Source organism: Pseudopodoces humilis, chromosome 15, assembly GCF_049639895.1.
Source record: "Pseudopodoces humilis isolate 2021_Gansu_Grassland_sample_001 chromosome 15, ASM4963989v1, whole genome shotgun sequence".
Classification (NCBI taxonomy): Eukaryota; Metazoa; Chordata; class Aves; order Passeriformes; family Paridae; genus Pseudopodoces; species Pseudopodoces humilis.
In genome coordinates, this window is record NC_142214.1 from 19,967,604 (window position 1) to 19,989,314 (window position 21,711).

Consider the following 21,711-nt stretch of genomic DNA (forward strand, 5'->3'; position numbering starts at 1 on the left):
ACACCCCCGGGACCGGAACCATCCCACCGGGACCAGAAACATCCCACCAGGACCGGCCACACCCCCGGGACCGGAACTATCCCACCGGGCCCAGAACCATCCCACCGGGACCGGCCACACCCCCGGGACCGGAACCATCCCACCGGGACCGGAACCATCCCACCGGGACCGTCCCACCGGGACAGAGCAGCAGGCGCGGCTCTGCTGCTCTCGCCCTCCTTTCCCCCTCCCCGGTTCTGTGCTCGCCCCCCGCGGCCGCTGCTGCTCCCCGGCCTCGGGCAGAGCCGCCCCCGGTGCCGCCCCCGGTGCCGCCCCGAGCCCCCGGTAGCGGAGCAGAGACCGGCCGGGCACAAAGGCGTTTATTCAGCGCAGGACAGCGGTGGGGCGGGCGCTCTCCATCGTTCCCGGTCCCCGTGTGCGGCAGGACGGCTCCGTCCCCCGGCCGCGCTCCCGCTCCGGCCGCTCCCGCGGGCGGGGCTCGGTCCCCGCGGCTCCCGGGGGAGGGACGGGAGCAGGCCCGGCCTCACCGGGAGCGGCTGCCGCCCCAGGGAACCGCAGCAGGGTCTGGAGGTGAATGCGGGGCCGGAGCCCCAGCTGTGCCAGCCTGTGAGCTCGCCCCGGCCCTGGGCTCGCACCGGGAGGAGAGGGGGCAGCGCCAGTGAGAGACCCAGAAAGGGACTTGTGCCTCCAGCTGCACCTTGTCCCCAGCCTGCACAGTGTGACAATACCAGAATGGTTTGGACTGGAAGGGACCTTAAAGCCCACCCCATTCCAACCCTCTGTCATCATCCCAGGCTGCTCCCAACACCAGCCTGGCCTTGGGCACTGCCAGGGATCCAGGGGCAGCCCCAGCTGCTCTGGGCACCTGTGCCAGGGCCTGCCCACCCTGCCAGGGAGCAATTCCTGCCCCATATCCCATCCAGCCCTGCCTGCTGACACTGGGAAGCCATTCCCCCTTGTCCCATCACTGCAGACTCTTGTTCAAAGTCCACATTCTCCATCTCTCTTGTAGGGTGCCTTTTAGTGCTGGAGGTGTCCCCTCTCCCATCCAAGCTGCTGCAGTGCGTTCATGGTGCTGAGGAGGCTGCCTGAGCCCTGATCCTGAACAGCCAGGGATCCTGCACACTCTGATCCTGCACAGTCTGATCCTGCACAGTCTGATCCTGCACACTCTGATCCTGCACAGTCCTGATCCTGCACAGTCCTGATCCTGCACAGTCTGATCCTGCACACTCTGATCCTGCACAGTCCTGATCCTGCACACTCTGATCCTGCACAGTCTGATCCTGCACAGTCTGATCCTGCACACTCTGATCCTGCACAGCCTGATCCTGCACAGCCTGATCCTGCACAGTCTGATCCTGCACAGTCCTGATCCTGCACAGTCTGATCCTGCACAGTCTGATCCTGCACACTCTGATCCTGCACAGTCTGATCCTGCACAGTCTGATCCTGCACAGCCTGATCCTGCACAGTCTGATCCTGCACACTCTGATCCTGCACAGTCTGATCCTGCACACTCTGATCCTGCACAGTCTGATCCTGCACACTCTGATCCTGCACAGTCTGATCCTGCACACTCTGATCCTGCACACTCTGATCCTGCACAGCCCTGATCCTGCACAGTCTGATCCTGCACAGCCTGATCCTGCACACTCTGATCCTGCACACTCTGATCCTGCACAGCCCTGATCCTGCACAGTTCTGATCCTGCACAGTCTGATCCTGCACAGCCCTGATCCTGCACAGTCTGATCCTGCACAGCCCTGATCCTGCACAGTCTGATCCTGCACAGTCTGATCCTGCACAGTCTGATCCTGCACAGCCCTGATCCTGCACACTCTGATCCTGCACAGTCTGATCCTGCACAGTCTGATCCTGCACACTCTGATCCTGCACAGTCTGATCCTGCACAGCCTGATCCTGCACAGCCTGATCCTGCACAGCCTGATCCTGCACAGTCTGATCCTGCACAGTCCTGATCCTGCACAGTCTGATCCTGCACAGTCTGATCCTGCACACTCTGATCCTGCACACTCTGATCCTGCACACTCTGATCCTGCACAGCCCTGATCCTGCACAGTCTGATCCTGCACAGCCTGATCCTGCACACTCTGATCCTGCACACTCTGATCCTGCACAGCCCTGATCCTGCACAGTTCTGATCCTGCACAGTCTGATCCTGCACAGCCCTGATCCTGCACAGTCTGATCCTGCACAGCCCTGATCCTGCACAGTCTGATCCTGCACAGTCTGATCCTGCACACTCTGATCCTGCACAGCCCTGATCCTGCACACTCTGATCCTGCACAGTCTGATCCTGCACAGCCCTGATCCTGCACAGCCCTGATCCTGCACAGTCTGATCCTGCACAGCCCTGATCCTGCACAGTTCTGATCCTGCACAGTCTGATCCTGCACAGCCCTGATCCTGCACAGTTCTGATCCTGCACAGCCTGATCCTGCACAGTCTGATCCTGCACAGTCTGATCCTGCACAGCCCTGATCCTGCACACTCTGATCCTGCACAGTCTGATCCTGCACAGCCCTGATCCTGCACAGTTCTGATCCTGCACAGCCAGGGTTCCTGCACAGTTCTGATCCTGCACAGTCTGATCCTGCACAGCCTGATCCTGCACAGTCTGATCCTGCACAGTCTGATCCTGCACACTCTGATCCTGCACAGTCTGATCCTGCACAGTCTGATCCTGCACAGTCTGATCCTGCACAGTCTGATCCTGCACACTCTGATCCTGCACAGCCAGGGTTCCTGCACAGTTCTGATCCTGCACAGTCTGATCCTGCACAGCCTGATCCTGCACAGTCTGATCCTGCACAGCCCTGATCCTGCACAGCCCTGATCCTGCACAGTCTGATCCTGCACAGTCTGATCCTGCACAGTCTGATCCTGCACAGTCTGATCCTGCACAGCCCTGATCCTGCACAGTTCTGATCCTGCACAGTCTGATCCTGCACAGCCTGATCCTGCACAGTCTGATCCTGCACACTCTGATCCTGCACAGTCTGATCCTGCACAGCCCTGATCCTGCACAGTCTGATCCTGCACAGTTCTGATCCTGCACAGTCTGATCCTGCACAGTCTGATCCTGCACACTCTGATCCTGCACAGCCAGGGTTCCTGCACAGCCAGGGCTCTGCTCCTCACGCAGATCCAGAGCTGCAGCCTGGCCGGTTCAGTGATGGACTGGCAGCAGAGCTGGCAGTCAGAAAGCTCGGGAGGCAGCACAAGGCCCATGTCCGAGGTGTTCCTGTTCCTGCTGAGGTCTGCTGCAGGGGAGCAGAGGCTCGGCGAGGATGAGGATGATCGAAGCCACAGCCGGCAGAGCTCAGGTGTCACCAAGAACCGGCAGCAAATCCCCGGTGCAGGGAGATGATGGGCTGAGCCCAGAGCTGAGGCAGGCTGCACCCTGAACCCCCAGAGCCCCCAGAGCCCCCAGAACCCCCAGAGCCCCCAGAACCCCCAGAGCCCCCTGAACCCCCAGAACCTCCAGAGCCCCCTGAACCCCCAGAGCCCCCAGAGCCCCCTGAACCCCCAGAACCTCCAGAGCCCCCAGAACCCCCAGAGCCCCCTGAACCCCCAGAGCCCCCAGAGCCCCCAGAGCCCCCAGAACCTCCAGAGCCCCCTGCACCCCCAGAGCCCCCAGAGCCCCCAGAGCCCCCAGAACCTCCAGAGCCCCCAGAACCTCCAGAGCCCCCAGAGCCTCCAGAGCCCCCTGAACCCCCAGACCCTCCAGAGCCCCCTGACCCCCCAGAGCCCCCAGTGCCCCCTGAACGCCCAGAACCTCCAGAGCTCCCAGAACCCCCAGAACCCCCAGAACCCCCCGAGCCCCCTCAACCCGCAGAGCCCCCAGAGCCCCCTGAACCCCCAGAACCTCCAGAGCCCCCAGAACCTCCAGAGCCCCCAGAACCCCCAGAACCTCCAGAGCCCCCAGAGCCAGCCTGCCCAGCCTGCCTTCCCCCAGGTCCAGCCATGTGGCACAGCCAGGAGCGGTGTCTGCCGTGTGGGACCCGCTCCCAGGCCGAGGGGGATGCCACACACGGCCTCTTGTTTGGGGTCTTTTAAAGACACTTCCATTGTTGCCTCTTTCTCTAGGACTGTGAAGGCCTTGGCTCCATGGCACGTTCTGGATGTGAGTGGATACAGCCCTGAGCCTTTGTGTCTGCCAGTGGGGCGAGGACAGAGGTGGGAACAGCTGCTGTTTCACGCAGAGCACCCTCATTTCAGAGCAGCATACTTTTTTAGCAAATAAACCTCTTCTAAGGGAAGATTTATTTTCTTGCCGTGTGGATGAAAGGAAATGATTCTATGAGAAGCAATGAAGCATCACTACAGCAGGGGCAGCCATCTGAGCAGCACAGGGGGGTCCCACGGGCAGACTGGGTGTGCAGGGACCCTTCCAGTCCCAAATCCCGGCTGGGGCACAGCAGCTCTCCTTCGTGGGGATCTCTGAGGCAGCCAGCCCTCCCTCTCCTTGCTCAGCCAGTTACTCATTGACTCACTTTACAGCCTGGGTAAACAGCACAGCAGAGCCCAGCTGTCCCTGCCCTGGGGCTGCCCCCCTGTCCTGGCCCACACAGGCATGGCCACTGGCCAGCCCTGGCTGTCCCCCAGGCCCAAACCCACCCCTGTCACCCCTGCCCAGGGCAGGCTGGAATCCGGCTGTACTGGGGGCACTGGGCAGGCTGGAATCCGGCTGTACTGGGGGCACTGGGCAGGCTGGAATCCAGCTGTACTGGGGGCACTGGGCAGGCTGGAATCCAGCTGGGCTGGGGGCACTGGGCAGGCTGGAATCCAGCTGGGCTGGGGGCACTGGGCAGGCTGGAATCCGGCTGTACTGGGGGCACTGGGCAGGCTGGAATCCAGCTGTGCTGGGGGATGGGGGGCACTGGGCAGGCTGGAATCCAGCCGGGCTGGGGGCTGGACATTAACACTCGGACCGGTGCCACCCATCCGTGATCCCTTTCACAGCTGGCAGGCCCCCAGCTCGTGGGCACAATGCAGGAGGGGAGCTGGGAAGCCAGAGACAGCCGCTCCTTACCGAGTCAGTCCTGGAGCTCCCGGCAGGACACGGCAGGAAGAGCCTTGGTGTCTCTGCCAGGGAAACAGCGGCCGCTGCCCAGGTGGAGCAGGAGCCTCCTCTTCACACCTGCAGCCAGCCGGGACAGCTGGAGCTGCACGTCCCTCTGCCAGTAGGAATAGAGCAGCGGGTTCAGGAGGGAGTTGCCCAGCCCCAGCAGCCAGAAGAAGTTCTCGATGACTTTGTAGGGGAAGCACTCGGAGCAGACCATCTGCACCACGCCGGTGATGAAGAAGGGCAGCCAGGAGAGGGTGAAGCAGCCGATGAGCAAGGCCACCGTGCGCATGGCCTTCATGTCACTGGTGGCACGGGGTGGGGGACAGCCGCCCCCCAGCCCCGCCTGCTCCACCTCCAGGATGTGCTGCACGTGCACCGAGGCGATTTTCAGCATGTCGCAGTAGAGGTAGAGGAAGAGGAAGAGCGCGGGGAAGAAGCCGAAGCAGAACATGGTGAGCATGTAGGAAGGCTGGAAGACGTTGAAGAAGGAGCATTTCCAATGGTTGTTGACCCTCTGGAAGCGCGGGATGAAGACCGGGAGGAAGCCGACGGTGGCGGCCACCAGCCAGAGCCCCACCAGGCACACCCCGACCCGCAGGCCCGTCACCAGCTGGAAATAGTGGAAAGGCTTCCGGATGGCCAGGTGCCTGTCACAGGCCACCAGGATCAGGGACAGGATGGAGGCAGCGGAGGAAGAGGTCACAAAAGCCATTCTCAGGATGCAAAAGTTCTGGGAAGGATGAAAGGGCTGGGAAAGCTCATCCATGGCCAGGCCCATGACCGTGAAGCCAACCATGGCATCCGCCAAGGCAAGGTTGAGGACGAAGCAGAGCCCCTTGGAGCCGCTCTTCTGGATGTGGCAGAGCAGGACGATGGCCACCAGCACGTTGGCAGCGATGATGAGCGAGGCCAGCGCTGCCAGGATGGCTCCCAGAGCCCAGCTGGCCGTGGTTGCCTTCTGTGAGACACACCACTGGGACGGTGTGTCCCCAACAGCATCCTCAGCCATCACTCACCTGGGGCCTCTCTGCGGATGAAACTCGGCAGGTGCAGCTCCTCAGAGCCTGGGGAGCAGCAGGAATCCAGGAGCAGCAGAAATCCGGGAACAGCAGGAATCTGGGAGCAGCAGGAATCTGGGAACAGCAGGAATCTGGGAGCAGCAGGAATCCGGGAACAGCAGGAATCTGGGAACAGCAGGAATCTGGGAACAGCAGGAATCTGGGAGCAGCAGGAATCTGGGAGCAGCAGTCCCTGGGGATCAGGGGTGTCCCTGGAGGAAGCAGGGGTGTCTCTGGGGATCAGGGGTGTCCCTGGGGATCAGGGGTGTCCCTGGGGATCAGGGGTGTCTCTGGGGATCAGAGGTGTCTCTGGGGATCAGAGGTGTCCCTGGGGATCAGGGGTGTCTCTGGGGATCAGGGGTGTCCCTGGGGATCAGGGGTGTCTCTGGGGATCAGGGGTGTCCCTGGGGATCAGGGGTGTCCCTGGGGGAAGCAGAGCTCTGCCAGCAGCTGCCCGCAGCAGGGACTGCTGGACTGGCTGCTGTGCCCGCCGAGGTCCCTCCCCTCCAGCCACGTTTCCAGACAACCCTGGAGCAGGGGTGAGCAGGGAGCACCTGGGCAGGAAGCTGCCACGGTGGCACATGGGGCGGTGGCCGTCCCCCCCAGGGGCTGGAGCAGAGCAGTGCCTGCTCACACACAGGGGCTGGGAATGGGGACGAGCACAGAGAGTTCCCAGTGTCCAGCACAGCTCCTGGGGGTCACTGCCAGACCCAGGACAGCTTCTTGCTGCTGGGACCGAGGGAACACCACTGACACCCTGCTGGAGCAGCAGCCCTGACGGTGACCTGGTCACCGAGGGGGAAGGCACTGCCAAGGGATGTGTGCTCACACACAGAAACTTCTGCCAGCCTGGGAAAGCAGCAGCCACAGCTGGGAACCTGCAGTGCCCCTGGCAGGCACAACAGGGAGCCCAGGGCATCCTCGGGGAGGCTGGAACCCAGGAATTGCTGGGACCTGCAGGGAGGGCTGGGATGCAGGCAGGAGGCAGCCAGGCCCTCCAGGAGCCGGTGTCCTCTGCCCACGGATGGATCCAGGCAGAAGGAACCGGCTGCCGTCCCAAAGAGCCTCTCTCTGTCCTGGGGCTCCCCCTGCACAGCCCTTTGGATGCCCGGGAACACCAGGCTGGCTCCAGGCTCCCTGGAATGGGTGGGATCCAGAGACACCTTGGCCATCATTGACTGACCTCACTCCTGCGGGAGCTGGGTGAACTTTGCCGTGATACTTCCAGGGAAATCTAGCAAGTGCTACCAACAGCAAAAATAACGATTCCATGTCCACACTCACTCACTTTGCTAGCCACGGGTGTATTTACCCAAAAGTAACTGGTAACAAAGAAATTCCTGAAAGCAGAGCCTCTGCATCCTCGTGCCAGGGAATCCCACAACACCCCTCACACCTCCCGGGGTAGGGGTGACCTTCACAGTCACAGCTCCAGCCCCTACACAAAGCGTCACAAGCCTCTTCTGCCCCGTGAGCTGGAAAAATCCAAGCTGCCAGGAATTCCAGGGGCAGGACTGAGCGTTCCTGTCAAACAGTAACTGGGGAGAGGCCGGGTGTGGCAGGAGGGAGGGCATGGGGGGCTCTGCCTGCAGCCCAGGGCTGGCAGGGCTCAGGAACACTCGGGGCTCTGCACTGCAGCAGCCACGGGAAGGGCTCTGCTGCCGTCCCACACCCTCTGTTTGCCAAAGGAGATGTGTGGGGGAGCCTTTCCCCCGATGCTGGAGAGAGTCCAAACAAGACCCAAACTCGAGACATCCAGTCAATAAATAATTTAATGAAGTCACAAGTTCTGCAAGAAACATGATAATGGCACCTTCCTGGGCCCCAGCCTCGCCCCAGGGGCACGGGAGGACACCCACACCTGCCAGCCACAGTGCCCCAAAGGCCACTGAATGCACAGATCTTCACAGAAGATATTCCTGCAGGCCCGGGCACGCGGACACCTCCGGTGGGAATCGCGCAGCTCCCGGCTGCTCCAGGGACCATGCATGTGGGGACAGCCCAGCCCACAGGGACCAAACACCACGACATGGGGACGGTGGGATGGAGGGGGAGGCGGCAGCACAGCTCTGCTGCCAGCCCCGAGGATGACTCTGGTGAGATGAAGGCAGCTCTCAGAAGGGGAGGCGCTTCAACTGCTCGTATGTGATAAAAAACTGAAGGGAGAGTCAAGGACAGATGTGGGACAGATGTGAGGCAGCTGCCTGGCAGGGTGGGCAGAGCATTCAGCTGGGCTGGACACCCACACAGGGAGCTCCTTAAAGGCAGCCGTGGAGCTCCCTGCGCTGTCCAGGCAGCACAGCCTGACCTGCCCAGGCAGAAGGGAGCTGGGGCACAGCCAAGAGCGGGGAGATGCACCCAGGGCAAACCCAGCCTGGCCCAGACCGCTGGGAGAGGGAAGTGGCTCCGAGCCCAGGCTGGGAGCTCTCTGCAGTGAATTCCCCACCCAGTTTCAGCAGGCAGTGTGTGGTGTGGCTCAGCACACAGCAGCACTGGTCCCGCACAGTCAGCAGCAGTTCCCCACAGTTCCCTCCCAAACAGGAGCTGATCCAGGAATCCCCTGCAGCCCAGGCCAGGCAAGGTCCCAGCCAAGGCCTCAGAGGCTCTACAGGAACCATCAGCAGTGCCCACTGGGGCACCCCTGTGCCCCCAGGGGTGTCAGCCCTGCCCTGCCCATCCCAGCTGGGCTCTCCCCGTGTCCTGCTCCACCAGGCTAGGATACGATGATGTTCCAGGGACCCAGACGCAGCCAGTTGGGCCAGAAGCCTTTGTAGAGTGCAAAGAAGCCCTCGCTCTTCCACGTCTGGGGACAGACACAAATGGGTGAGGAGACAGGCCAGGCCCATGCCCTGCCACCTCCCCGGTGCCACGTGTGCCATGCTAACCCTGCCCAGACCCGTGCAGGTGTGTGAAGCATCACCTGCAGTCTCTGAACCCACCTAACCGCATCATGGCCTAAATCTTGTCCCAGGAGGCTGGGAGGATGCTCAGCAGCCTCAGGGAAGCGACTCTGGGCCCTCTCCCGTCTCACTGATGTCACATTGTGTCACCAGGATCCCAGGGCTCCCCGCGGCGTGGTGCTGGGACCTGGCCAGCCTCCCAGGACAGGGCTGTCCCCTCACCTTGACGAGGCCATCCAGGGTGCCCTTGTAGAGCTCGGTGCTGCCCACGATGGCGCGCTGGTTCATCATCCGCGTCCGCACCACGTCCACGGGGTTGGAGGCGATGGCCCCCGCCAGCCCGCACGTGAAGCTGGAACTGCACACACCGCGTCAGGCACGGCCACTCCCGCTCCCACAGGCACCCAACACCTCCCCTGGCCTTCAGCAAAGGCCTTCAGCCATGGACTGAGCTGCACCACCTGCTCCTCGCTGGCAGGACCTGGCCGGCCACAGGGCCCCGCTGGGAGGGAAAAGCTCAGCTCAGCTAACCCAGAGCCTCAGCTGAGCCCACAGCTGGCTCCACAGGGCACAGCAGCCCTGCAAGGCTCCCAGTGACTCACACCTGAAGGCACCCCCTGGGACTGCACATCCCTCCCAGCAGAGCAAACACTGCTTTGGGAAGGAGGGAGGAAGAGCAAAGACACCAGGAAGGATCACAGAGCTGCCTGGTTCACAGCAGGGCACAGATGTGGGGCAGCAGCATTTCTGTCATCAGCCAGCTGGAACCAAGCTGGCATTTCATGTCACCAAAGGGTTTCTGCCAGCTCCTTCCCCAGGGAGGTCTCTGGGATGTGGAGATGGATTCGTGGTGGCCTTGGCAGTGCAGGGGGAATGGCTGGACTCAGTGGCCTTGGAGGTCTTACCCAACCTTAATGATTCCATACCTGCTGCTGACTGAGCTGTTCCACCTGACACAGCAGATCCTGTGGGGGCACTGACCCCACTTTGGGAGCACTGACCCCGCTCTGGGGACACTGACCCTGCTCTGGGGACACTGACCCTGCTCTGGGGACACTGACCCTGCTCTGGGAGCACTGACCCTGCTCTGGGAGCACTGACCCTGCTCTGGGGACACTGACCCTGCTCTGGGAGCACTGACCCTGCTCTGGGAGCACTGACCCTGCTCTGGGGACACTGACCCTGCTCTGGGGACACTGACCCTGCTCTGGGAGCACTGACCCCGCTTTGGGAGCACTGACCCTGCTCTGGGAGCACTGACCCTGCTCTGGGAGCACTGACCCTGCTCTGGGAGCACTGACCCTGCTCTGGGGACACTGACCCTGCTCTGGGAGCACTGACCCTGCTCTGGGGACACTGACCCTGCTCTGGGGACACTGACCCTGCTCTGGGAGCACTGACCCTGCTCTGGGAGCACTGACCCTGCTCTGGGAGCACTGACCCTGCTCTGGGAGCACTGACCCTGCTCTGGGAGCACTGACCCTGCTCTGGGGACACTGACCCTGCTCTGGGGACACTGACCCTGCTCTGGGAGCACTGACCCTGCTCTGGGAGCACTGACCCTGCTCCCTGCAGCTCCAGAGCACTCGCCCCATGGATGGTCTCCCCCCAGTCCCTCCAGGCTCCTCTCCCTCACACCCCTCCAAGCCTGCAGCAGGTACTCACACGAAGTGGGCAAAGATGGTGTCCCCCATGAGGCCTGACAGGATCAGATGCTTCTTGGTGATGTCGTAGACCGGCAGCTCCACTCCCACCACGATGGCCGCTCGCTGGGCCGTGGGGACAACTCCCTGTGGAGCAGGGACACTGTCACCAACTGCTGCCACCTCCCCAGGGCCTTCTCCTGACAGCCTCCCCTGGAGCCTCCCTGCAGGCACACCAACTGCTCCCCAGCTTTGCTCCAAGGCCCAGGAGGATGGCTCCACCCCGGCAGTGGAATCATTCCAGCTGGATTAACTCCACGCTCCCAACACCAGCAGTGGGAACAAGGCTGTCACCCCTCACCAATTCCAACACCAGGAAAGATTGTGCCCCACAAGAGCAGCGGTTTAAGGAGGATCACAGAGCTGTGTGAGCCCCCAGGAGGGGCTCCAGGTGCTCCTTGCTACAGAACAGCAGGAGAGCAGCAGCTTCCCCAAGACTTCTGTCATTCCTGCTGCTGCTGGGGGCTCTGGGAGTCGGTGCTCACCCTCCAGAGGCCTCGGGTACCTTCCTGCTGGTAGATGTCAATGAAGCTGCCGATCATCCCACCCTGGAACAAGCTGCCCTGAGCCTGCATTCGGATCTGAAAGGAAGGGAAGAGTCAGCAGGAGCCCATCAACACCTGTCCTGACACCAGCACCTGCCCGCAGGGCGGGGACACCGGGGTGTCTTGGGTTGCAATGCAAGGTGTAACCAGAGGGATGTATTCTATCACCAGCTGCTAAAACCAGCTGGGGCAGTGTTCTTGATCCCTTCCAGGACCCATCCTCCCTCCAGGGGGATCTCTGCTCTTAATGATCCACTGGGTCTCACTGCAGGACTGAGAAAATTCCATCATCCCACTGGGAGATGCTCCAGCCAGGGGGAGGAGCCAAGCATTCCTACCTGGCTACAATCTGAGCTTTGGAACACCACAGGCAGCCTTTTTTCCACTGGTGGATTCCCAGAGGAAAACAGGACCCATCTACAGCAGCCCTGGGCCTTCAGAGGGAAACTGCCCCCTTCTACAGGGTCACAGCTTCACCAGAGCCACATCTGGCACTCCAGGGCTGCAGCCACCTTTTAATCCCACTGCTACCGACACCCTGCCCAGCAGAGTATCACACTGGATTCTGGCTCTGGCAGTGCTTTTTCTACTATTGTATTTTATTTTCATTTCCCTATTAAGTTGTAGGGGTTTTTTTTTATTATTTATATATCCTAGTAAAGAACTGTTATTCCTACTCCCATATCTTTGCCTGAGAGCCCCTGAATTTCAAAATTATAATAATTTGGAGGGAGGAAGTTTACATTTTTTCCATTTCAAGGGAGGCTCCTGCCTTCCTTAGCAGACACCTGTCTTTTCAAACCAAGACACAGGGACAGCAGCTCCATGGAACTCCTGGAAGAAGGAACAGAGCAGCTCAGAGCCCACACTGTTCTCCATGTCCCTCTCCCTGCAAACCACAAGGACGAGGATGGCAGCAGGCAGGGGGCAGGGACAGCAGCAGGGTGGGGACACAGGGACACGAGGGACAAGGCCTTTCCCCTGGAAGCAGCCCCAGAAGGGGGATCTACACAGGGAGAAGATGGGGAAGTTCTCCAGGCTGTCTCTGCCCAGGGCCCCACTGGGCTCTGCTCACTCCAGGCAGTGCCAGCACCGTGACCAAGGGACAGCAGCAGCTGGCTGCCACCTGCTCACCTGGCCCAGCTCGAGCCACAGCTCCCACCCCTCACCAGGACAGATGTCATGGTCCTTGCTGCCCAGAGAAGCTGTGGCTGCTCCATCCCTGCAAGTGTTCCAGGCCAAGCTGGATGGGGTTTGGAGCAACCTGGTGCAGTGGGAGCTGTCCCTGCCCAAGGAGATGGCTTTTCATGTCTGTCCCAACCCAAACCGTACCAGGATTCTGTGATCTTTTAAGAGCTGTGTTTTTAAACACCTGTTAATTACCCTGGGCTTTGGTCCCCATCCATTAAAAACCCCAAATGAGCAGAGCTGGTGGCTCAGGGAGCACTGAGCTGCTCCTCCCACAGGTCCCAGGGGCAGGCAGGAGCAGCCCTTACCTTCAGCACGTCTGTGGGATTGGCCAGCGCAGAGGAGATGACCCCCGAGACCACCCCACAGATCACATTGAGGAGCAACGTTTCATCTGCAAGCAAGGAAAGAAGGTCAGACCCTGACGGGAGGGGCACAGTGAACAAGTGCAGAGCAGCTCAGCTCCCAAATCACACGGTGAAGCTGCAGGAGCAGGGCTGGGCAGGGTCTGTCCAACACCTGCCAGGGACAGGAGGCAGCAGCTGGAACGCTCAGCACTGCGCTCCCAGAGGGGCTGACGGATGAGAAGGAAATCCTGGGACACGTGAAAATTGTGACCAGTTATCTGAGATTCCTCATTGCAGGGATGAGCCAGGACAGAGGCAGACAGAGAGGGACAACCCAGCGTTTCCCCAGGCCCTGGAGCCAGCTGAGGCTCGAGAACAGGCAGGGAGTTAGATGTGGTTAGTGCCAGGGAATGCCCCGAGATTCCAAGCCCAGTATTAGGAGGATGGTTACACTGGGAAAAGGCACAGGCCTTTGCTGGTACTGACCACGCCACTTCCCAGAGGACACCAGGCTGCCCCAGGCCTGCAGGGAGACAAACAGTCAGGCACAGCTGAAAGGGCTGGAACAGCGAGGGGGTGTGGGGCCAGGCAGGGAGAGGCACCACCGGAGCAGGACAGCAGCCCTGAAAGGACCTCGAGAGCCACAGGAGATCCTGAGATGGAAGAGTTCCATGAGGATCATCCAGTCCAACCCCTGGCCCTGCACAGACACCCCAACAATCCCACCCTGTGTCTGGGAGCGCTGCACAAACACTCCTGGAGCTCTGGAAGTGCCCATTCCCTGGGGAGCCTGGGCAGTGCCTGCACCCTCTGGGGGACAAAACCTTCTGCTGATACCAACCTAAACCTGCCCTGGCACAGCTTCCTATCATTACTGCGCTGCATTCTGCCCACCCATCCGCTTTCCCAGGCTGGAACAGCGCTACAACATTCCCTCATGTCACAGCAGGGATGAAAATCTCACCCTCAGGAACAGCAGCTCCACTCCCCTGGCAGGAGCTGCAGAGGGCACGGGCACTGGTGGAACCTCACCTTTGCAGTCAGGGCCAGAGCTACAGAGCTGCACAATTCCTATCCAGAATGTGCCAGGCTGTGCCAGGGGAGGCTCAGCTTGGACATCAGGAGGAATTTCTTCATGGAAAGGAAGGTTAGGCATTGGCAGGGGCTGCCCAGGGAGGTGTGGAGTCCCCATCCCTGGAGGTGTCCAAGGAAGGGCTGGATGTGGCACTCAGAGCTCTGGGCTGGGGACAAGGTGGGGGGCATAAGACACAGATTTGACTTGGTAATCTTGGAGGTCTTTTCCCACCTAAATGATTCTGTGGTTCTCCCAGGACTCCGTGAAATGAAGGAACCTGGCTGGAGGGAGGTGTTTGGGTAGGGACTGCAGGCAGCGCAGAGCACGGTGAGGTTCCCATGGGGATTAAATCCAATCCTTGCTCTCACCGGCAAATAAAAGCACAGCACAGTAATGGAGCTCCACTCCTGTGGGAATCTGGGGCTGGGAAGGACAGAGCAAGGAACGAGGAGCAAAACACAGCCCGGAGTGTGAGGTGGGGAGCTGGGAGGGGCCCGCGCTGCCCGTCCCCAGCACCGACCTTCCATGCGATCCACGAAGAGCCGCTTCAGGCTCTGGTAGATCCCGATCTTGATGGTGCCGTAGGACGCCTGTCTCAGCAGCGCCGGGGCGATCCTGCGGGGGATGGACCCTGAGCATCCCCGCGGGCCAGGGCCACCGCCCCGCCGGGAAACGCAGCTCTGCCCGGGATAACCGGGATAACCGGGATAACCGGGATAACCGGGATAACCAGGGATAACCGGGATAACCAGGGATAACCGGGATAACCGGGGATAACCGGGATAACCGGGATAACCGGGATAACCGGGGATAACCGGGATAACCGGGATAGCCCCACGAGCCCCCAGCGCCCGGGGATGGCACCCACGCAGCCCTGGCCTCGGGAACACCGGGAGGCTCCGCTCAGGGCTCGGGGCAGGGAGGGATCCCAGGGGATCGCAGCAGCGTGCAGGAAATGGGGGCCGGGATGGGCAGGGACAGCGGAGCACCGGGAGAGAAGGGGGAAGAGGGGACCCGGGCTGGGGAGGGGGTACCGGGACAGAAGCAGGGCCGGGGTGGGCGGAGGGGAAAAAGCCGGGATGCGTGGGGGAGAGCCGGGGAAGGCAGGGGGAGATGCCGGGGTGCGGGAGAGGTCCCGAGGTACGGGAGAGGTCCCGGGGTGTTGGAGGTCCCGGGGTGCGGGAGAGGTCCCGGACGGGCGGAGGGGATGCCGGCACAGAGCGGGAGCCCGGCAGAGGCGATGGGAGCTCCCGGGCCGGAGGAGAAGGGCCGGGGCAGGCACCGGGGAGGCCCGGCTGGGGGAAAGGAGGGCCGGGCCGGGCGGAGGAGCCGCGGCGGACGGTGGTGTCCCGGTGGGGATGGATGTGTCCCGGTGGGGATGGATGTGTCCCGGTGGGGATGGATGTGTCCCGGTGGGGATGGATGGCCCCGGTGGGGATGGATGTGTCCCGGTGGGGATGGATGTGTCCCGGTGGGGATGGATGTGTCCCGGTGGGGATGGATGGCCCCGGTGCTCACCCCGAGTACAGGGCCCGTCCGCCCTCCTCGCGGCAGATGCGGAAGAGCGCGTGGAACATGCCCCGGTACCGGACCTCGCGGAACCGCGCGTCGCTGCTCTGCCCCTGCACCTGCAGCCGCGTCTTGGTGAGGTCCACGGGGAACGTGCCTGCGGGGACAGCGGGGACAGCGGGGACAGCGGCCTGAGCGCCCGCCGCTTCCCGGTACCGGTACCCGGAGCGCTCCCGCCCGGCCCCGCTCCTCACCGAACTCGGCCACGATGGAGGCGAGCCCGCCATACACGAAGGGTTTCCAGTTGAGCGCGGACATGGCATGGCGGGCGGACACCGCCACCGGGCCGGGACCGGAACCGGAACCGCCACCGGAACCGGGCTCTGCACCGCGCGCGCCCCCTGCCGGCCCCGGCGGCACCGCAGCGGGACCGCCCCGCCGGGACAGGGACACCGGGACCGGGACACCGGGACCGCCAGTACCGGGACACCAGGACCGCCCCGCCGGGACCGGGACACCGGGACCGCCCTTGCCGGTACGCGGAAGCCGCAGGGGCTGCCCCCGCCGCATCCCCCCGGGTGTCTCCGGGGGAGGTTCTCCCCTCCGGAACCGGTGCGGACCCGGACTGGAAGGATTACTCGTTGTAGGAACCGAACCCAGCTAAAGCACCTCTCTTCTCCACCCCGTGAATCCCCCACTCCAGCACTCCCGGTTCTCTGGCCAAATAAACCCAAAATCAGTGTAAGACAAACAGGTGACACCTCCTCCCTGACCCACAGACAGGTACACTGCTCCCACCACAGGAACTTTTATTAAGAAACCTTTAAACAAATCCATGATAAATCACCCCGACACAACGGTGCAGCCCAGTGGATACATCATGGAATCCAGAAGATGCTGGGTGGGCACAGGGCCCAAACCTGTCCCAGGAGGCCAGACAAGACACCCAGCAGCCTCTGCCCCCAGGGCAAGAGGAAGACACCGCCCCAGGGATTTAGGGAAGGGGCGCATCCTGCTGCTCCCAGCCTTCTCCACCTGACACCCTCCCTGGTCGAAGGACAAACCCCTGTCCCAGCCAGCAGCACGGGCAGCGTGGAGAGCCCTGGCCCAGGGCGGGATGAGAGGCAAGGGGAAGCTCCCAGGTGAAAGGTCCAGCCGTGGCATCCCAGGAGCTCGGAGCGGGTTTGGGCAGGCCCAGGGCCTCCCTCACCCCAAAGGGCTCAGCAGCGGCCGGAGTCTCTGCCAGAGCCCCGCTCCCTGTGCCTGGAGTGCGGCTCCCGGGACTTGCTGCCCCTGGGGGACGCGTCTTGCCGACCGCTGCGCCCATCTCCCCTCCTGCCAGCCTCGTCCTTCTTCTCCCGCTCCTCCCAGGAGCCGCTGTGGCCCCTCTGCTGGTGGCAGTTCTTGTCCCCTCTCCTGTCCGAGTGCCGCTGGTGCCGCCGCTGCTCCTCCTCCCGCTGCGTCCTGCTGCCGGCGTTCCTGTCGCCGCTCCCGCCAGCGTAGCGCTCGTACCCGGGGTCCTCCTTCTCCTTCTTGATCCTGATCCTGGGATGGGGCTCCTCCGTGCTCACCCGCTTCCCAGCTTGTGGGCTCGACTTTGACCGCTCTGCTCTGCTCCGCTGCTTCTCTGGAATTAGGGTTCACATTTTGGGATGCACCAAACTCCAGGAGCACCTCGCTCCCCATGGCTCCCCTGGCACCATCTCAACTCTTCCTCCACTACAAATTCTCCCATTCCACCCAATTTCCCAGTCTGCTTCCCCATCAGGGAGATCCCAGTCCACTTCCAATCATGACTTCTGCTCCTCCAGCTGCAGCCATCCCACTTCTCTCTCTATCACTCACATCATGTTCTTCCCAGCAAGGCTGGGCATTTCCACACCACTCGGAATGCTGAGAACCTCCCATTCATTCCTCAGTTATATTGTGAGCCTCTCTGTGGAAATTACCTCTGAGGACTCTTCCCTCTTGGCTCTCCTTCTTCTCCCTCATTTTTGAGCATCTCCTCAGCACTCTGTAGCAACACCTTGTTCCCACCCTCATTTTGTGCCCATTTTTCTTCCTCCAACCTTCTCTCCACGCAGACTCCAGCCCCCAAACCCTACCACGGGCACTCCCACCTGGGACCCAGCCTGCCAGGAACGCTCCTCACCTTTCTGCTTTTTCACGGGCACATCTTCATCCTCAGACGGGGAGTCGGACGAGGTGTGAGGTGGCGTTTTGACGCCGCAGCCCTTGGCATGGAGGGCTCTGGTCACCTCATCCCAGTCCTCGGACTCCTTGGGGGGCCGGTAGTTGGCCACATGGTCCACGCGGATGGTCCGGCCCTTGATCTGCGGGGCCGGGCTGTCACGGGCAGCTCCCGGCCCGCGGGGCCGGCCCGAGCAGCCCTCAGGGAGCCACGGCGCCTCCACTTACCTTGATCCCATTGAAGTTATCCACAGCCAGGATGGTGCTTCTCTGGTCCTCATAGCACAGGAAGCAGAAGCCCTTGGACTTGCCGGTCTTCTTGTCCCGCACGAGGTTGATGTTGACGATCTCTCCGTACCTGCGGCCCCGCACGGTGTCAGCGGCCGGCAGCGCCCGCGGCGGCGCGCCCGGGGCTGCGGCACTTACTGCGAGAACACGCAGATGACATCGCCCTCCGTCAGCTCGTAGTGCAGCCCGCCTGCGGGGAGAGGGGACGGGAGGAGCGGCTCGACAGCACCGGCGGCGGCCGCCGCCCCCGGCCCGGCCCGTACCCACAAAGATCCAAGCGCTGTCCTTGTACTCCGCGTGCCACGACACCGCCTCCTGCACGCCCAGCTCCGCCTCCCGCGCGTTCAGCTCATTGATCAGCTTCACCTTCGTCAGGGGGCTGCGGACGAGGCACCGTCAGCGCCGGCACCGTCAGTACCGGCACCGGCGGGGCCGGGCCGGGCCGGGCCCGGCCTCACCCCCGTACCCCCACACCTACTTCATGGCGGCGGCGGCGCGCACTGCGCCTGCGCGCGGCACCGCCCCGCCCCGAGCCGAGGCCATGTAGCCGAGAGCAGCCGAGTCGAGCGATTATAGCCGAGTAGAGCCGAGCGTGGCCGATTGTAGCCGAGTCTGGTTAATAATAACCGAGATAGCCCGAGCACGGCCGAATAGGGCCGATTGGAACCGAGCGCTGCAAGCCGCACCGAACCGACTGTTGCCGAGCCGGGCCGATCGCGGCCGAGCCGGGCCGATCACAGCCGATTCCGGCCGAGCGGGCTGAGACGCAAAGCAAGAGGCGGAGCGCAGGGGTCAGAGCCTTTATTGGGGTCCGGGCCGGTCCCGCTCAGCACGGGCAGGAGCCTCTCCCGCCGGCCTCCTCCTGCCGCCGGGGCTGCGGCTGGGGCTGCGCCGGCCAGCCCTCCGTGTCCCGGCAGGGCAGCGAGCGCTGCGCCTTCAGCCGGCACACCAGGCACATGAAAATCGCGTCCACGTTCTGGCTCTCCTGCGGGTCCTTGGCCGAGGTCTCAAACAAAAGCATGTTGTGAGCGTCGGCGAACTTGAGGGCCAGGCTGGATGGCACCTGGATCAGGTCTTTCAAGTCACACTTGTTCCCCACGAGCACCCTGGGGACGAGCGGGGGCACGGCGTGCCCGTTGCACTCCTCGATCCACGTCTTGAGGTTGGTGAAGGAGCTCATCTTGGTCACGTCGTACACGAAGACCACGGCGTGCACGTTGCGGTAGTAGTGCTCCACCATGCTCTTCCGAAACCTCTCCTGGCCAGCCGTGTCCCACACCTGCACCTGGGAAGGGAAGCAGACAAGAAAAGAGGCTACAGGAGTGTGGAGCCCTGGCAGGGCCGTGGGGAGGGCTTCCTGCTCTCGGGCTTTCAGAGAGTCCCAGCATGGTTTACACTGGAAGGGAACTTAAAGATCATCCAGTCCAAGCCCCTGTCGATGGCAGGGACACCTCCCACTACCCCAGGCTGTTGTCCAAGCTGGCCTTGGACACTTCCAGGGATCAGGAGGCAGCCACAGCTTCTCTGAGCAACCTGTGCCAGGGCTTCACCATCCTCACAGCCAAGAATTTCTTCCCAATATCCAATCTAAACCTGCCATCCTTCAGCTTAAGGCCATTGTCCTGTCCCTCCATCCCTTGTCCCAAGTCCCTCTCCAGCTCTCTTGGAGCCCTTTTATGCACTGGAAGAGGGTAAGGTCTCCCCGGAGCCTTCTCTTCTCCAGGCTGAAGAGCCCCTGCTCTGCCAGCCTGGCTTCAGAGCAGAGGGGCTGCAGCCCTCCGAACATCTTTGCAGCCTCCTCTGGACTCATTCCAACAGATCCATGTCTATTTGTGCACCAGATCCTACGCCATGAGTGAGAACGCTGATTTCACAGAGGAAAAGAGAAAATGAGGAGGGGGAGCCACTCTTTGTGTGGGAGCACAGCGGGAGGGCTGGGAGCTCTGTGGGGATGGGTGAGGAGCCAGCAGAGCTCATGGGGGAGGATTAAAGAGCAGAACATCACAGGTGACATTGTAGGGGGTCTCTGCTATAGAGATGAGGTGCTCCATGGACAGTGAGCAGCAGCCTTGTGTTTGCAGCCCCTGGTTCTCACAGGGAGCTTCAGCCACCCCAACACCTCCTGGAAGGGCTGCACAGCAGGGCACAAGCAATCCAGAACATTCCAGGACACCATCGATGACAACTTCCTGACCCAAGTGACAGAGATGCCAGGAGGCCTCTGGGCTGGAGGAGCAGTGAGGTGGATTGGGACCTGGCTGAATGTCTGGGTGTAGACAGTGCTGGTCAGTGACACCGAGCCTGGATGGACGCTGCTAACCAGCAGAGTGCCCCAGGGCTCAGGCTGGCCTCTCCTGGTAGGGTTTGGTAGCCTGGAAGTGGCAATTTCCATGGAGACAGTACCTGCCTCCGAGTCTTTCCAGCCAAAAAACACTGGCAAAGCAGAGCTGCTGCTCAGTCCTCTCAAGGCCAGTCTCTCCCAGGCAGAGCAAGAGAGGGAGGGTCCCTCTCCCACCTCTCACCTCCTCTCTTGGATACAAATCCCAGGAAAAGGCCGGTTTGCTGCACTGCCTCCCACTCCTGCCCACTGGAGCTCAAATAATATCCAAAGGTAGGAAACCTGGCAACGTTTTCCGGATAGTGGCAGCAAACAGGCTCCATGCCAGCCTGCACCACAGCTCACAGCGGCACCGTGGGGCTGGACAGAGCTGGGGAGGGCAGGGACAACGAGCACCTCTAGAGGAGAGGGAAAAGCATTCATGGACAGCCTAGAAGCACAACCAAAGCTCTCAGCCACCAACACAAGCTCTGGTTTCATTGTGAGTTCAACTTTTGATCAGCCATCTGTCAGCACAGCAGTGATGTTTGTTCCTGCAGCTCCAGCCTCAGGGAGTGTGGGTGCTGATCCCCACAGCTGGGCAGGCCAGGCTGCAGCACAAACTCTGTCCCCGGTGGTGTCCAACCAGTGGCAGATTTGCTCTGACACACCAGCCAGAGCTCTCCAGGTCTGGGCTGATCATCCTTTCCAGGTGTCACACCAGCCTTCACAAGCAAATTCATCCAGACACAGCTGGGAGCAGGTTCCAGCCCTGCTGGCACAGCGGCCGAGCCCGTGTGAGGGCCCTGTGTGAGCTCTCAGCCTTCCAGTGTGCCAGCCCACCGCCCTCTGCCTCCCCAGAGCCCCTGGCTGTGGCACAGAGCTCTGTCCCCCATCCCTCTGCTGGTCCGGCGTGCGGAGCTGGAGCCACCCCAGTGCTGTGAGCATCCAGCTGTGCCCATGGCAGGGTGGCCGTGACTCACCCCGAGCCATCCCTGCTGATCTCTGCAACCCCAGAAATACTGACGAGGCAGCAGGGACTGCTCCAGGGCCATCTCTGCAACACGGGGACGAGAATTCTCCCCTGGCCCTGTTCCCTCCCTCCAGCTGGGATGAAAGGAAAAGCCCCCAGGAGGGGCTTGGCAAGAGGCAGGGATGGGGACCGGGGCCGGGTCGGGGCCGCTGCGGGGCCCACCGGGGCCGGTGTGAGACCACCGGGGGCTGAGCGGGGCCCACCTTGATGCGCTCCCCCTCGATCTCCACCGTCTTCTCGCGGAAGTCCACGCCGATGGTGGCCTCGGTCTTGCCGGGGAAGGTGCCCCCGCAGAAGCGGAAGGTCAGGCACGTCTTGCCCACGTTGGAGTCTCCGATCACGATGATTTTGAAGATGCGGGTCTGCACGTAGGGCTCCAGCGCGGGGTCGGGGCCCGGCGGTCGCCCCCCGCCGCCGCCCGCCGCCATCCCTCCCGCTCCGCCGCCGCCTCCCCGGCCCCTGG

At 62.2% G+C, this 21,711-nt stretch overlaps 4 protein-coding genes across 4 annotated transcripts; all 4 read right to left on the bottom strand.

Moving 5' to 3' along the window:
• Positions 1 to 4,865: 4,865 nt before the first annotated feature.
• Positions 4,866 to 6,257, bottom strand: GPR119 (G protein-coupled receptor 119). The gene has a single exon (XM_005527495.2). The coding sequence runs from the start codon at positions 6,102 to 6,104 to the stop codon at positions 5,064 to 5,066; it is 1,041 nt and encodes a 346-aa protein (XP_005527552.1). The 5' UTR covers positions 6,105 to 6,257; the 3' UTR covers positions 4,866 to 5,063.
• A 1,650-nt stretch (positions 6,258 to 7,907) lies between these two features.
• Positions 7,908 to 15,779, bottom strand: SLC25A14 (solute carrier family 25 member 14). The gene is made up of 9 exons (XM_005527362.2): positions 15,675 to 15,779; positions 15,430 to 15,577; positions 14,432 to 14,526; positions 12,798 to 12,883; positions 11,242 to 11,337; positions 10,719 to 10,843; positions 9,276 to 9,411; positions 8,876 to 8,956; positions 7,908 to 8,309 (listed from the first exon to the last, which is right to left on the bottom strand). The coding sequence occupies exons 1-9, from the start codon at positions 15,736 to 15,738 to the stop codon at positions 8,268 to 8,270; spliced, it is 873 nt and encodes a 290-aa protein (XP_005527419.1). The 5' UTR covers positions 15,739 to 15,779; the 3' UTR covers positions 7,908 to 8,267.
• A 427-nt stretch (positions 15,780 to 16,206) lies between these two features.
• Positions 16,207 to 18,403, bottom strand: RBMX2 (RNA binding motif protein X-linked 2). Its single transcript, XM_014256511.2, has 6 exons — positions 18,377 to 18,403; positions 18,162 to 18,277; positions 18,037 to 18,088; positions 17,839 to 17,968; positions 17,573 to 17,753; positions 16,207 to 17,047 (listed from the first exon to the last, which is right to left on the bottom strand). Exons 1-6 carry the CDS (start codon positions 18,379 to 18,381, stop codon positions 16,641 to 16,643), a joined length of 891 nt encoding a protein of 296 aa, XP_014111986.1. The 5' UTR covers positions 18,382 to 18,403; the 3' UTR covers positions 16,207 to 16,640.
• Positions 18,404 to 18,684: 281 nt separating this feature from the next.
• On the bottom strand, positions 18,685 to 21,676 carry RAB33A (RAB33A, member RAS oncogene family). The gene is made up of 2 exons (XM_005527361.3): positions 21,452 to 21,676; positions 18,685 to 19,183 (listed from the first exon to the last, which is right to left on the bottom strand). The coding sequence occupies exons 1-2, from the start codon at positions 21,674 to 21,676 to the stop codon at positions 18,725 to 18,727; spliced, it is 684 nt and encodes a 227-aa protein (XP_005527418.1). The 3' UTR covers positions 18,685 to 18,724.
• Positions 21,677 to 21,711: the final 35 nt, after the last annotated feature.

Excerpts from the sequence above, each read along its gene's own strand:
- GPR119 (XM_005527495.2), bottom strand. The coding sequence starts at position 6,104 with ATGGCTGAGGATGCTGTTGGGGACACACCGTCCCAGTGGTGTGTCTCA.
- SLC25A14 (XM_005527362.2), bottom strand. The coding sequence starts at position 15,738 with ATGTCCGCGCTCAACTGGAAACCCTTCGTGTATGGCGGGCTCGCCTCC. Across the intron at positions 14,527-15,429 it reads GGACGGGCCCTGTACTCGGG|GATCGCCCCGGCGCTGCTGA; the intron begins GTGAGCACCGGG and ends CATCCCCCGCAG. Across the intron at positions 8,310-8,875 it reads TGGGTCCCTGGAACATCATC|TTTTTTATCACATACGAGCA; the intron begins GTATCCTAGCCT and ends CTCTCCCTTCAG.
- RBMX2 (XM_014256511.2), bottom strand. Across the intron at positions 18,089-18,161 it reads CAGCGCTTGGATCTTTGTGG|GCGGGCTGCACTACGAGCTG; the intron begins GTACGGGCCGGG and ends CTCTCCCCGCAG. Across the intron at positions 17,048-17,572 it reads GCCCGTGAAAAAGCAGAAAG|AGAAGCAGCGGAGCAGAGCA; the intron begins GTGAGGAGCGTT and ends CCCTAATTCCAG.
- RAB33A (XM_005527361.3), bottom strand. The coding sequence starts at position 21,676 with ATGGCGGCGGGCGGCGGCGGGGGGCGACCGCCGGGCCCCGACCCCGCG. Across the intron at positions 19,184-21,451 it reads TCGAGGGGGAGCGCATCAAG|GTGCAGGTGTGGGACACGGC; the intron begins GTGGGCCCCGCT and ends TTCCCTTCCCAG.